The sequence below is a fragment of the Cygnus olor genome, chromosome 21 (assembly GCF_009769625.2).
Source record: "Cygnus olor isolate bCygOlo1 chromosome 21, bCygOlo1.pri.v2, whole genome shotgun sequence".
Classification (NCBI taxonomy): domain Eukaryota; kingdom Metazoa; phylum Chordata; class Aves; order Anseriformes; family Anatidae; genus Cygnus; species Cygnus olor.
In genome coordinates this window covers 5,420,160-5,434,517 of record NC_049189.1, presented here as the reverse complement: position 1 = coordinate 5,434,517, position 14,358 = coordinate 5,420,160, and the positions used below count along the sequence as shown (strand labels likewise).

General features: G+C 50.3%; 1 protein-coding gene across 9 annotated transcripts in view; it reads right to left on the bottom strand.

The window, feature by feature from the left end:
* The window catches only part of DISP3 (dispatched RND transporter family member 3), a 142,284-nt gene that overhangs the window by 5,332 nt on the left and 122,594 nt on the right, over positions 1-14,358 (bottom strand). For 8 of the 9 annotated variants that reach the window (XR_005814180.1, XM_040533856.1, XM_040533854.1 and 5 more), the window contains 18 exons: positions 13,937-14,156; positions 12,170-12,306; positions 11,598-11,732; positions 11,212-11,372; positions 10,685-10,824; positions 9,764-9,909; positions 8,099-8,260; positions 7,532-7,693; positions 6,962-7,084; positions 6,166-6,302; positions 5,332-5,513; positions 4,755-4,885; positions 4,468-4,643; positions 3,358-3,484; positions 2,707-2,852; positions 2,229-2,388; positions 1,715-1,828; positions 552-718 (listed from right to left, as the gene is read on the bottom strand). Coding sequence is in view for 8 of the 9 variants with exons in the window: in XM_040533856.1 (XP_040389790.1) it covers positions 552-718; positions 1,715-1,828; positions 2,229-2,388; positions 2,707-2,852; positions 3,358-3,484; positions 4,468-4,643; positions 4,755-4,885; positions 5,332-5,513; positions 6,166-6,302; positions 6,962-7,084; positions 7,532-7,693; positions 8,099-8,260; positions 9,764-9,909; positions 10,685-10,824; positions 11,212-11,372; positions 11,598-11,732; positions 12,170-12,306; positions 13,937-14,156 (2,726 nt within the window). In the remaining variant the exon portion in view is untranslated. The remainder of the gene's footprint in view (positions 1-551; positions 719-1,714; positions 1,829-2,228; positions 2,389-2,706; positions 2,853-3,357; positions 3,485-4,467; positions 4,644-4,754; positions 4,886-5,331; positions 5,514-6,165; positions 6,303-6,961; positions 7,085-7,531; positions 7,694-8,098; positions 8,261-9,763; positions 9,910-10,684; positions 10,825-11,211; positions 11,373-11,597; positions 11,733-12,169; positions 12,307-13,936; positions 14,157-14,358) is intronic. The other variant, XM_040533855.1, reaches the window with a different exon arrangement.

The following is a 14,358-nucleotide window of genomic DNA, read 5'->3' as shown; positions in this document are numbered from 1 at the left end:
CTGGATTTTGTGCCTCCATCAGTGCCTCCTTTCAGCCATATCAGGCTGGCTGCTGGGCCCACATGACAGACACTGTACCTGGGGAACAGAGATCCCCAAGCTTTTGGGGCATCCATCTTCCCCAAGAGGGAGATGTTAACCAGGCTGGAGGAGGCCTGGAGGTCCAGCACAGCAAGCCGAAGTGACTTGCTGAAGTTACAGGATAAGCATGGGGCTGTTCTCATGCAGGACTGTCTTCAGTGGGGCATGAAAGGGTATTGCTTTGGACACAGGTGTGTCCAGTGGCCAGTGAGAGAGGGACAACCATGTGGGTTGGACCCTCAGCTGGGTTTACTGTACGACCATGTGGGTTGGACGCTGAGCTGCTTACTGTCCCCAGGTACCCCAGCTCACATCAGTCTCCGACAGCTGGAAAAGCAGCAAGCAGCTCAGGCATGCTGTGAGGTTGGCAAGACATCCCCCCTTGCCCATCATGCCTTGTGTCCTGCATCACAGCCGAGTGGTACAGAGGGCACAAGAGGATACAAGGCTGTAGGAGGAAGAGAGCTCACCTCTGTGTGGTGCAGTGGCAGGTTTTCCCCTGCCAGCAGGTAGCCCTCCACCAAGTGCACGCAGTAATCAACAGAGGAGCCAACGAGGATGGAGAGAGAAATGGCTTCCACAGCCCCCATTTCCCAGCCAGACCAGTACATGATGGTCACCACCAAGCAGACCACCCCTGCGTGAAAAAGGTCGTGTTAGGCAAGTTTAAAGGACACAGGGAGTGCTGCCCAGCCCTACTGCTATGGCTCAGTCAGGGATTTTGAGATCATAGCGCTGCAGGTCTCCATGCTAGCCGGCTGGAATCTTGTACATGTCCTGCCCACAAAGGCAAACACCTCCCTCACCTTCCAGTGGCCATGGGACCATTCACAAAGGCACTCAGACCTGCTTGGAACAACAAAGCAACTAACTGAAATATCAGGCAAAAAAGACAGACTGATGCCAATCCAAACTAATGCTTGCTAACAGAATCCAAGCACAAGCCAGTGTGCCTATGTGCACTACAGGCAAGAAGGCCCTTTGTTTTGTTCGCTGGAGTTTACACACAGCCTGAGCACATGTACAGATTTTTCTTAAAGGCAAGAGTGATGTTTGTTTGTGAGTCATGTGTGGGAGACTAAGTGGTTTTAAAATGATAGATTTGATTTTTTAAACTGGGAAGTTTAGCAACACACTTAGTCCATAATATCGTCAAATCACCAGCCAGGGAGAGGGAGCTATTTACAAATTTGCTTCAAATGCTAACAAAACCGCTAAAATATTCAGCTTTGAAAATCTCCCACTGCTTGGAAACAGCAGCCATGGTGCAGATCCTTGGGAAGGAGTGCAATTGTTATTCAGAACATGTGGGACTTAATCACATTATTATACATAACAGGCAGGGATGGCATTTGGGTAGCTAAACCCCTTATTTAAACAAATAGAAGGGATTGTGTAGATAAAACACACTGGGAATTAGACACACAAATCTGTTTTCCCAAGGAGGTTCCTGTGCATTTGTCGAGAGTTTCTCCCATTCACCTAGGTACATCAGGACTGAGTCCAGGAAAGCCAGAAGAGTTTACACAAAGTAGGAGCAATTCAGTTCAAATCACTGGAGACTCAGCAGTGCCACAACCCAGCAATTTCAGAGGAAGGGAAAGCTTGGCACAATGGGATTGTTTTTTTTTACCTAAAATGCTGAGCAGCACCGGCAGCAGGAGGAGGATGTGAGTGGTGAACACTGCCACTGCAGCCACACAAATAACCAGCGAGAGGATGAGACCGTACAGGGCACTCTGCACTCCTGGAAAAGAAACAGCCAGATAATTTGAGTCTGGGATGGTGACAGCTGGAGTGAGGGGGGCACCGTGTCTCTGCTGGTGACAAGGCAGGCAGGGACTCCTGCTGGCACAGACGGAAAGGGGAGGATGAGAGTGGGAAGTGGGTGATCCAGGTCCTATTCTTGCCTCCCCCATCAACAGGGGAAATTCCCTCACCTCTATTTCCCTTGGCCATGCTTAGGATTTTGAAAGTATATGCTGCTTGGGATAGAAATGGGCTTTAGGACTTTGCACAGCAATGATAAGGGACTTAGCACAGCAATGATAAGAGATATAACGCTTGTCCATAAAATGGAGCGAAGAGTGCTGTGAAGATACAGAGAGTCTAGGTTCCTCAGGGAGAGAACTATGGCAGTCACTTGCCTATAATCTCCATGAAGATCTGCTTCCAGTGCTCACAGGTCTGGAAACCATGTCGGAGAGCAGAGCCCTCTGGGAAAAGCTGGAGTTGCTGCTGCAGAAATGTCTCCCATTTCAGATAGTCAGCATATGTCTGGAAGGAAGATTTCCCTTTGTAGGTTGTCTGTAAGAAGATTAACATGTTATTCTTGTGTCCTGCTCTCTGAGGCAGGGTATGCAAGGGTAGAGGTAGAACAAGCCAGCTGGAGAGCAGATGAGCAGATCTGCCACCAGCTCTTGCCCAAGCTCTCACACTAAGAGCATAAGCAGCTACTTCTTAGCAACTTGTGAGTGGAGGCGTCTGTCTGCAGCCAGACACAAACACTAGCAAGCACCAATTATGGCTGCAAATGAAACTGGCCAGTGCAGAAGGAGCAGAGCTAAAACCCCCGAAGACACGAGAAGAAACTGTCACAGGGATAGATGGCGATGACGTGCTCACCGATTCAAACGCCATGGAGATCCACTGCACCTTCCCATCCTTCACTCCCACTGCCCCGTGAGAGAGCTGTCCAGGCAGCAGGTTCGGCTCAGGGATGTTCTTGCACTCAGGGTGCAACATCTGCAGAAAGGAGGAGATGCTATAACCTGGAGAGAAAGAAAGAGCAAGGGATGGAGGACAAGCAAGGGATGGAGGTCAGGACAGGGAAAGGGAGCACATGGGAACAAAGGTGAAGAAAACAAGTGAAAGCTCCAGCTCCCACTTGTCAGCAGCTGCTTGCCCCTGCAATTCTGACTTGCAAAAGCACTTGATCTCAGCACCAGAGCCCTCAGCTGCTTCTAGCTTGAGAGGGCACACTCGGTGCCATCAGCACCAAACAGGACATGCCCACGGCTGTCCCCAGTTGTCAGGAAGCAGTACAGCCAGGCAGAGCTGTGCTGCAGGCAGCTCAGGAGAGCTGACTGCTGAGAAACCCTTCTCCTCCCTGCACCGTCTGCATTTATCACTGACTGGTGCATTCATTTCCTTTCCGTGCTTCATCAAACTGGAATCTGAAAGTTTAAGAGCCCTTCGCAGCTATGTTCCTCAGACTGCAGGGTGAGAAGCAGTCTGTGCCCAGGGACCCAGGATCTCCCCAAGGACCCCACGTACCAGAGGGAAGGCACTGCGCCCCTCCTGGCTTCACCAGCTCGGTGTTGCTGGCGATGGCTTTGCAGAGGCGGCACAGGTTGCCAATCTCTTTGAAGAGGTCGAAGCTGTCATCATAGATAACGCTGCCCTTTCACAAGGAGACACAACAACAAGAGCACCACACATGAGGCATGTACACAGCAACTGGCACAAGGCAGAACCTGATCCTGGGCACACAGCCTGGGACCATCTTATACAGACCACAGGTTTCTGCAGTGAAAAGAACATCAGACATCTTTGCCTCACCAGACAACCCAGGAAAAAATTACATAAAAAATAAAAAATAAATCAGGCAGTGCGACTGAAGCACTGATGAGTGTGTGGCTACCAGGGCATGCCCCAAAACATCAGGGTCTGCCTAAGGAGAATTTTTGATTCCCTAGCAGTGCCCAGCACTTAACTTCAACTTTCTGCCCACCCCACTGCTTGTGTTTCATGCTGCCCACTCCAGAAGCAACAGGCAAAGGCTGATTCTGCACAATGCCCTCAAATCAGAAGGCAAGAGGAACAGCAGAAAGCTGAAATGCATCTGCCAACTGACCAGAGCTACATAGAATTTTGCTGGGGAAAGGCTGGGAGTATGTCAAGGTACCAGATTTGGGAGATAAATTGTTCCTGAAAAAGTCACATTTAGGAATGTTTCTCTTGAGTAATTGATATGTATTTTTTCCATGTTACTATCTCATAATAAAATAAGCAATTATAGAAAAATATCTTGACTTTGTAGTGACATTTCCATACTGAGCTCAAGACAGGTTTGCTTCTAAAATCCCCAGGAAAGCCAGACTTAGACTAAAAATTAGAAGGTTAGATATTGTGCTCAGAAAGTGATTTTCTGAAAAGTCTGAAGTGATTTCACTAAAGGGCTTCTTCAACCCCATTATTCATGAATTTGCTAAACAGAAATGTGGTTTTGGCTCATCACAAAGCTGTCACCTCTGCTACTCCATCTGTCTAGACTGCTGGACCATACTACCTGGCCAGCAGAGATTAACTAGATACCATCCAGGGAGACCTTCCTTCACCCATCAGTCCCAGGCATGCCTGTCCAGCATGCCAGGATTTGTGTACCATGTCTCCAATGACGTGGTTGTCTGAACGTCCCGTGCGATTAATCCCTCGGATACCAAAGACGACAAACACCATGGCTCCTGTGTCCACCAGCGGCCGCACTGCTGGCTTCCCGCAGCCTGTGTTCATGCAAGGATTAAATCCAGAAGTCGCTGACAGCTTTGCTTTGGGTGCTGCTATCAAACACAGAAGAAAGAATGGTTACATCAGAAGAAGGCAAAAACCCAGCTGACTCTTTAGCCCAGTTAGCAACAAGACGTCGCTGAACAGGTACTCATCAGCCTTACCTTTCTCACTGGGAACATAAAGGATGCCTTTGGTGGGTCCGTCTGGGCTAGAGCTGAGAAGACAGCCAGGAGGTGCCACACACACTCGGCCATGGTAGGGGGGCTTGTGCGACTGAGCGAAATACAGTTTCCTGTGCAACAAAGAGAGTTCATTATGGGAAGGCAGGTGCATTACAGACGTGTCCAAAGCACTACATGGAAAGAGACATTCTCGGGGACAGAGGGAAGGAAAAAGTGAGCAGCTCCAGGCTTGGATCCCTAGCCATTGTGCATTATGTGCTGCCTGTTCAGCCCAAAACTTCAGGTGGGTAAGGGCAAGACAAAGACCAGCAAATTCTTTTTGCCACCCAAAGAAGCCCGCAGTGACAGTTCTGCATCTGGCAAGCCCCTGGCATATTGATGATGTTATGGGCCTGCAAAATAACACTCTAAAGATGGGGCACACGTGCAAAGAGACCTAGGGCCAAGGATGCCACCAGCTGAGGTCAGGACTGGCACCGGACACTACACATCCCATATCAGCCATTCAGCTGTACTGCTTTTGCTGCCTGGCCTTGGGTGGGTTTGGGAGGGTTACCGCGTTCGCTGCTGCTCCTTGGCGGCCACATAGAAACTGAAGTCGAACTTCCAGCCTCTCTTGGTATCACAGGACAAGGTGGTCATCATCCACTTCCTGGGGCTCGTCTGCTTAAGCAGCCCTACTGTGGACACACAAGCTGTCAGCTTCCTGGTGAAGTTACCGAAAGGCACTCTATACACCTAAGCAATGGATTAATGAAAACAGACACTTAACTCCACAAGGTTGCAGCCTGTCACATGTTAGCATCACACACTCCCCTCCTCCCAGGGCACTGGCACAACCACACGGAATGAGCGCTGCAGGCACAAACCCAGCCAGCCCCCAGCCTGCCTCCTTCCCAGGGTGCTGGGCAGCGTGTGACGGAGCCCCTCGCCGCCCCCATTCTCTGTGGCCTAGGCTGGGTGGTGGCTGCTCTGTCCAGGGTGAGGGAGATACGAAAGGCAGTTCTGCTGGGGGTGCCTATGCCCAGCATGGCCTGTGAACTATGTCGCCTGCTCACCAGCTACCTGGGCATGGGCAGAAGGAGGCAGTGGGAATCCAGCTGGTTCAGTTGCAGTTCTACTAAAATAAGACCAGCTGATGATGCCAGGCCTCATCTGATCCCCAGAGATGCCCACACTTCTCCTATTGCTGACAGTACTGTGGCAGTGCAAGGCATAATCTCTAACGATGCCAGGTATAACACCCTCTGCATTAGCTACCTTACTGCCATGCCCTGGATATTTCACCCTGAGCTACCCAGGGCCCTGTGGAGAAACAGGAGGCTCTTGTGCTCACCTGCTGAGTGCTGCACTCTTGATATAGGGGTCCAACATCCCTGGACTGACTCACCTGAAATGAAGGCACCTCCCCGTCTCCCGGTGACACCATCTGCCAGGGGGCAGGGACACTGGCGTTGAGAGAGAATCTGTAGATGGCTGGCCTTCCCTTGCTTCTGGACTTGGAGATATACACAGTCCCCTGCAGATCTGGAGCAAACAGAGAGGGCTTGAGGGCTAGCGGTACTTCCCAACCAGCAAATCCTACAGACATGGGATGGGGGGTTCCTCTGGTCTGTTGTCTCCTCTGGGGCACCAGGCGCAGCCTCTGCCTTCTAGCAGCACAGCACACATTTCAAAGGATTTCATAAATATATCCTGAGCTGCAGTAATTCCTGATGGCTTATTGATTCATGTCAGCTCAGGACCTGGCCCAATAACTCTTTCATTCTCAAAATCCCCTGCAAAGCAGGCTAAATTTACTCTCCTCATGGCCTGCCAACAAGGCTGTGATACAGGACAGGGATGCAAAGCTCTGAGCTCCTAGCCCTCAAACTAGTGCTCCTAGTGCTCAAACTAGGCAGACCAGAGGGATTTGTCACTAGACTGTATTGCCACCTGGACTATAGAACCCTGTCCTGGAGAACAGTAGGCATTCATTGGAAGGGGGATGGTAATGATGACCCTGATATATAACATCCAGCACCAAACCAGGGCTCAGCAGGGCTGTGTCCAAAGAAAATTATTCCCCATCAGTTATTCTGAGCTCATATGATTTATGTTTTTTGTTTGTTTGTTTGTTTATAAGATGTAAAGATATAAGATATAAAGATATAAGATATAAAGATCAGTCATCATGTCTCACTTACCTTGCTGCCCTGTATCACTTATGCTCCCTTTGCTTCCCCAAGGTGACCCTGAGCCTCTCTTCTTTTTTTCCAAGGAAGTTCGGATGTTGTTCTGCAAACTGTGGGGCTTTTCCTGAAACAAACCTGTCCAACAAGGTTACTCAGGGAGGAAAGAGCAAATGGCATGACAAAGAGACCTACCAGCCCTGCACATGCCACTCACTGAAGTAGGTAACGCATCAGGGACTCTGCCATCTAACACCAAACCCTGAGCACACAGCCACAGACCCCAAGCTGGTCACTGGCACAGTCCTTTATGAGTAAAAATAGACCATGTTCCTAGACTATAAAGAAATTAGCTCTAGCAGAAACACTCAGGCAGTTCCTGGCTAAAGCAGCTGTTCAAAGTACTCTACTCCTACAGACAACTCCACCATCCTACTCCCAGTATGTGCCTTCCTTCAGCAGGATCCATCCAATACCCAATGAGATATTTTTAGAAATGCAGTCCTCTATCTCATTTTCTAGCTCCCCCAGCTCACGGTCTGGGCCAGGCTGCATCCCCTGTGTTCTGGGGGCCAGCACTCTCACCTGAGCAGGTAATGCAGGAGATGCCTTCAGCACTCAGGTTGTATTTCAGGTCTAGCAGCACCTGGATGTTTGTGTCTGGCCGGAACAAGACTGGAGCACGGCTTGCTGGATGGAGGCGGCTGGCAAAGAATATGGATAGGAGCAAAACAACGAGAAAGAGCCCTGCAAGGAGAAGCCCGGGTAAGTGTATGGGACCCTGCGTGCATTTTGCTCTTAGGACATAGTCAGCAAGGGCATGGAGGAAAGATGCTATTTTTAAGAGGAGAAAGGAACAGCCCCTAAGGCACAGTGGCAGCTGGGCTTTCAGCCCCATGCCTGGATAACCCCATCAGGAACTGTCATTTCAGACCTGAGTGAAAGGAGAGGGATGGAAAAATCTCCAAGTCCCTCATGCAGTCCCCTTAGGGACCGTCTGTTCTGGGGATACTCATCAACTGTGTTAGAAGCCCTCTATCAAGTCGCCTTTCTCAGTCTCTTGTCACTAATAATCAAGGCTTGGAGACGGATTGAGATGCTGTCAAACCCTCTAAAACCCATGTAGATGGAACATCCCCCCTCCTTGCTTACCCACAATCACCCATCTGCTCTTTACTGCAGACCACAGCACCCAGTGCTCCAGCAGCTCCTGCAGATGGGCTATCAAGTGACCTCGGCTGCTCTTCTCCACAGTGAGCTGCAGATTTTCTGGCATCACAGATACCAAGGGAACATCCCCCATTTCCAGGGAGACTAGAAAGAGAGAAATCAAAGGCAGTCTCAGTAGTCAGTATTATGAGTACCTCTCGGAGCTTCCTGCTCTCCTTCACAAAATCTCCTTCTGCGAGGTGCTGCACAACTCGGTCAAGCTTAGGTGATGCGAAAAGACCCAGGCAGAGGCAGTGGCTTGCCCAGGATGCAATAGGAAGCATCTTTGGCAATTCACTGACACGTGACAGCTACACTTCTAAATCCATAGCTCAGCTGAAAGCCTATGCTTCAGGTTATTCTTCCTCTGCCAGATCCCACTAACATTGTGGATATGGGCACAAGGACACTGCACGCTTCTTGGGCCAAACAGAATTTGTCCCTCTGTCCCACTGAGTACGTCTTGAAGCTAACGACACGCAGCTCACCTCTTCCTGACTACAGCCTGGCTCCTCCATGATCCCTCCATGCTCAGGGATGCCTAGGGAACGGCCTTTTCTCTGCAGGTGAGAATTGTTCACTTTATCTAGTGGAGTCAAAGAGTGCCTGGCATGCTGTACAGCTGACCCACAAACCATGCTTGATCACCAGCTGGAACAAGCTGCTTTGCTACTTCATGAGTTACCTGATGCCCAGGGGCCCCCAGAGAAAAGCATCCTGCTGTTTACTCTGCTCAGAGAGGAAGGAGTGATTTCCATACATTACCATCGCATGTGTCCCCAGCATACTAAGAAGACAGCTCTTGCAGTGCAGAGCCAAAGCATAACTGTCTGTGTATCAAATGCTGCTCAGAGCCCACCCTGCAGGGGGAAGGTCTGGGCACTGCCATGGGATCGATGGGCCCTCAGCCAGGGACATATTTGCCTACAGTTCCACTCTGCTGCTAGGCCCAAAGGCTACTCTCTGCCCAGACCCATGCCCATTGCAGTTTTTAAAAGGAAGAGATCCTAGCAAGTTTTAAAAGCAAGTTTTTAAACAAGAGCATGAACCCTTAAGCACCCTTATCTTTAATCAGAGCTAGACGGAACATCTCCTGCTAACAGGTGGTAGGGCATTTCTGGGCTCTTTTTCTAGATTGCTTGCGCAGTCTCAGGCAACTCATTGCCCCCTCCTTGCCACGAGGGAGGAAGTGCTGTGAGGAGGTCATGCTGGAGAATGACAACGTGTTCTCTCGCCTGCTTCCCAAATGCAGCACTCTGAATGGCAGGGAAGAGGGGAGAACATCCTCTACTTGAAGGTGAGCCGTCCTGGTGCTACGGATTCAATGTTTCATGGCTACATCCATGTGTCAGTTGGTGACTCCCAACACCAAGTACAATCCACTTTAGAGCCAAGAAGATTAGCAAAGCAGTTAGCAAGCACGTATCTGCAGCCACTGAAGATCTCAAAGCATCCTGCAGCCACCAGTGAGCTCAGACTTCTACCTACAGCTTTTGTGACAGCATCACCTCCTGCTTAAAAGTAGGTGAACTGAGCATGGACAGGAAAAGCTCCAGGACGGACAGGACAGCATGGTCCCCCTGAAGGCACTACACAGCAGGCACATACCAGGCTCCTCCTCCACGCTGAGCAGTGGGATGTCATCATCGAGATAGGGAAGCGTCTCTCGGCCTGCTCTGGAGGTGGCCTCGGAGGCAATGAAGAGATCTTCAGCCAGGTGCAAAGCACTCTTTTTGGTGCACTTCTGACTGCAGCTAGATTGGGGCAGAGGAGGAGACAAAGGAATGAGCTTTAAGTCATGCATCCTGAAGTTACCAGTGGTCTCCTTCAGCAACAAGGAAAGCAGCAACAGCCTGCTTCAATTGCTTGGAAAGAGAACAGGCAGTGCCGTGAGCAATTTCCATTGCTAAGTGCTGAGAGGTCAAGGGCTGAGCTGCTACAGCAAAGCAGTAGGAGGCTGGGCTGAATAAACAGAGCAGGGCTGAGCCACAAACACTGGGCACTGAGTGACGGCAGTTTCAGCAGTTCATATCCCTGGTAATGAATTAAATCAGGCCAGGTCATCTGCACTGCTAAAGAGCAGGGAAGGGAAATGTGCTGACTTCCAAACACAGAGCTGCATGCACTGCTTTTGCTTGCAGGCAGGAGCAATGTTGATCTGTCTGCTGGGCTTGTGTCTGCACAGCCTGAGGATTGTGGCTGTGCAGTAAGTGCTCTGAGGACACAAATGGCTCCAACACTTCATGGGATTCAACAAAGAGGTACGACCGACATTGCTGAGTCTGTCTGCTGGGTGGCACCTCCGTGTACACCAGGGAGAAAGAGATTGGGACCTGGCCCTTCCATTTTGTTTTGATCTGGAAGGGCAGCAGTTATATTTTTCTACCCTTAGAGAACAGAGAATGGCAAAACCAAGCTATCTGAGGGGGATGAGGATGACAGAGAGGATTGGGTACGGATTCACATACTGTCCTGGCCATGGGCTCCAGCCACAACTTCCCACTCACAAACAGAGGCTCCAGAACTCACCTGGTTTGACAGGAGCTCTCTAGTGGGGACACATAAAGGGTCCATATTCCAAGAGCAGCTGGCATGGTGAATAGCACAGCTACCCAGCAGCAGGACACAATCAGTGACATGAAAAGTCCAAAATCATGCACAGCTGGTATCTGCATGAAGACAGAGAACATGGGGTTGGGATCAGAGAAGTGCTGGGACAGGAAACCTAGAGAGACAGAAAGATATCTGGAGGAACCTGAGGATAGCTCATACTGATCTCAGTCATGGTAGTCAGCAAACCGGGAAGGAACGGAGCTGAGTCAGAGCCTGACAGCCACTGGATTCCTTCTGATCAATGGCACAGGAAATATTGCTATGGATGCGGATACAGAGAGAGTGTGTACTGCCTTTGAGCAGGTAAGAGAGGGCCGTCTAGGGAAAGTAAGTCTGGCATGCCCCTGTGCTCAGAGGGGCAAAAAGATGGTACTGGCAGCTTCACTCTCTTTTAGAGCCTTTGGAAGAAACAGAAAGCCCCAAATCCCAAAACTGCAGCACACCTGAGAGAAGATGTTGGCAGCATATGCTGCAGCTGTGGTCAGGGAAGTGAAGAAGGTGGCCTTCCCCGCTGTCTGGATGGTGTGGATCATGCGCAGCTGCACATCCTTCAGGTGGGTGGCTTGGCGGTAGGTGTTGATGAAAACAAAGACATCATCAACCCCTAGGGAAAAAAGGAAGCGGAGTTCAATACTTCACTCACACTAGGGACACGTGTACTGAAAATCTAATTTCCCCTGAGCTTCTGATCTGAAAATCCTCCCCTTTCAGATAATGGAGGGAACGGGCTTGAAAATTTGATCTGCATTTGTCACCATCACCTTCCTCTCTCCTGCAAGCAGCAGTTATGGCAAGGCAACATGGTAGGTTTGAGTAAGGATGTACTTACCGATCCCCACGATGACGAAGGCAGCCACACCATTAAGTATGCCCAGGTACTGGATCCCAAAAACCACGTGGTACAGGAACAGAGCCACCAGACAGCTTAGCCCGATGCTGGCAATGCCAAAGAATGACAGGAACACTGTAGGAGGGAAAAAAACGTGGAGAAAACACTACTGCTGGCCACCCTCAGGGATTACAGACACCTCCCACCTGCCCTGCAGTGGTACTGGCTCCCAGGATTGTGCTGGGGAGAAAGAATAGCTCAGGGCTGTAGGAGTACAGCTTGAAGACTCCTTCCTATGAGCCCCATCCATGAAACTACATCAGCCTTACACCAGAGTTAGCAAGAGAGGAACCCATATCTCATTCCTGTTCTTTTGTGAGCTTTCCCCCTACTTTGCCCACAAAGCTCTGCTCTGCAGAATCAGACTTGCATGACCTTCTGCTCGCTGCTGTGCCACAAAGCCAGGTTGGGGCCAGGGCATCAGAGCCTCTCCTGGGGCTTGCCCACAGACACGGGAAGGCACGGCACATTTGGTTTTACGTGAGAGCAGAGCAGCTCTGACTGCAGCCTACCTGAGCAGGAGGTGAGGATGTAGACCAGGACTGCTATGCAACTACTGCTGATGAAGGCCAGCAGCATGTCATTGTTGAAAGTCCTCCTTACTTCGTAGTCAAACAAATCCGTCCCTCCATACAGCACCTGGACTTTGCTAGGGTGGGAAGATACGAAGGAAGAAAAGTAGGCAGCGTTGAGTGTAATGGCAGCAAAGCCAGGGGATTTAACAAAGCACATCATCTGCCCCTGGGCCAAAGGAGGTCACTGCTCTAATAAACTTGGCAGTTCTCTGAGGAAGCAGTGAACTCAGAGCAGTGAAAGCAGGTTGAACTAGATTGCTGCTGGAGGTGAAGTTCACACAAGAAGGAAGAAAAATAAACGAGCAGGTCCAATATTTTTAAAATTCCTCCAGTGCCTGGTGGGTCTGTGACACTAATAGACTTCTTGCTGTCAGCAAACAGCTTCTGAAGCCTCAAAAGGCAATTCCATCTAGAATCCTAATCATTGCTTATTATATTAAGCACAAAGGTAATAACCAACGGATGCAGGCAGAGTTAGAGCCTATCAGGAGCCATATGATTTACCAGCCTCTGCTTCTGGAAGCAGACTCTGAGCGGAAGTAATCCAAGATAATTTAAGCAGGAGTACAATAGCTGTGCACCATAGGAGACTACCAGGAATCCAAGCTTTAGAACTGAGCCTTGGCCCCAAACTCCGTTTTGACTTCTCATAGCTGCAGCCCACTCTGCCAGCCTATTGGTGAGAACAAACACTCGGTGGATGCTTGTTTTCAGGGCTAACAAGGGCTGACTGCACTTCACTCTGCTTTTGAAGATCAGCATCCCTTCATTCTGGGACCTATTGAGACTCAGAGCTGCAGAGAGCTGGGGACTGAGAAGCTGTACTGCCTTCCCCCAGCTCTCTGGGTACTGGGCTACCTTTTCCTTTTGATCTGTTTTACCTTTTCACTTCCACAAGCATTGAGCAAAGCTCTATTTGACAAGAGCCATACAGACCAGATGGTGAAACAAGTCTGCACTTCCTGAAACTTATTCTGCTCTTACATTCCTCTCCTCATCCCTCTGTGCAAAGAGTGGACACTTCTGGAAGGATTTCTGCTGGCATGAGCAAAAGCAGAACCAGACGCACAGGTTGATGCCCTGAATAAGGGCCATTTCACTCCCTGCACCACATCATCTGGGGCCAAACTCAGACCAGGAAGGCAGAGCAGCAGCTCTGCCAGAGCCAGTGGGATTGGACTCGTGAGATGGAAGCAAACAGACCCAATGCCAGACAGGGACTGAGCAGAAAGACAGGCACTGGATTCAGTCTTTGGCTTCCTATCAGTGTCTCTACTGATGTCTCTGGCATGTTGCTGCAGTAGGAAGTGACATTAAAGGGAAGCATATGAGTGGTTTTCTGCCATATGTCCCCCACCTTCATTCACAGCATTGTGCCAGAGCCCAACTTTGAAGATCCTTTTTCTCCTTCCTCTGGAGCATTCCACCTTGGCCACCGAGACCGACCAGCAGTCTGAGCTGGCATGGCAAGCCTTCTGAGCCTAGAGCCTTCCAGGTGAGACTGGATGCTTCAGGGTTATCAGAATTGAGCAGACCTGTTCATCCCACCTAAACCTTAGGGCCTTTTACAAAGGCCCTTTTGTAAACCTTTTACACCCTGAAGGATCTATTCCAGCCACTCCTTTAGTGCCACAGCAAGCACCATCTTCTCCAACCTCTGTTTTTTCCTGCCCTCATCTCCTCCCTGTCTGAACACACCCTCACCTCGTGGACTGCTTGGCCAGCATGGCCACGTAGGTGACGACAAAGCTCTGGAACTTGCGGCGCTGCTCCTCCCAGCGATCCTCCACCGAGTAGTAGTTCGGCAGCGGCGCCCCAAAGAGGATCTCACTCCGCAGCAGGGAGCTCTTCATGTTCTCAGCAGACAAGCCCTCGTCTACATACCAGTAGAACTCGGGGTGGGTCATGGCCAGCTCCAAGGATCCTGCAGGAGAAAAGTGCCACTTCTGTTAGGCCCTGCTTAGCTGACCTGGCAAGGCACGGGGACAGTCTGACAAAGGAGAGCCGGGAGTTATCTTGTCTTTCAGAGTGGTGCTGCCTGCTGCTGCCTTGCAGGGAGCAAGGAGGGCTGGGGAAAGCTGGCTTGCAAAGACTCACCTTGCCCTGCTGCTTTGTGCCTCTGCCTG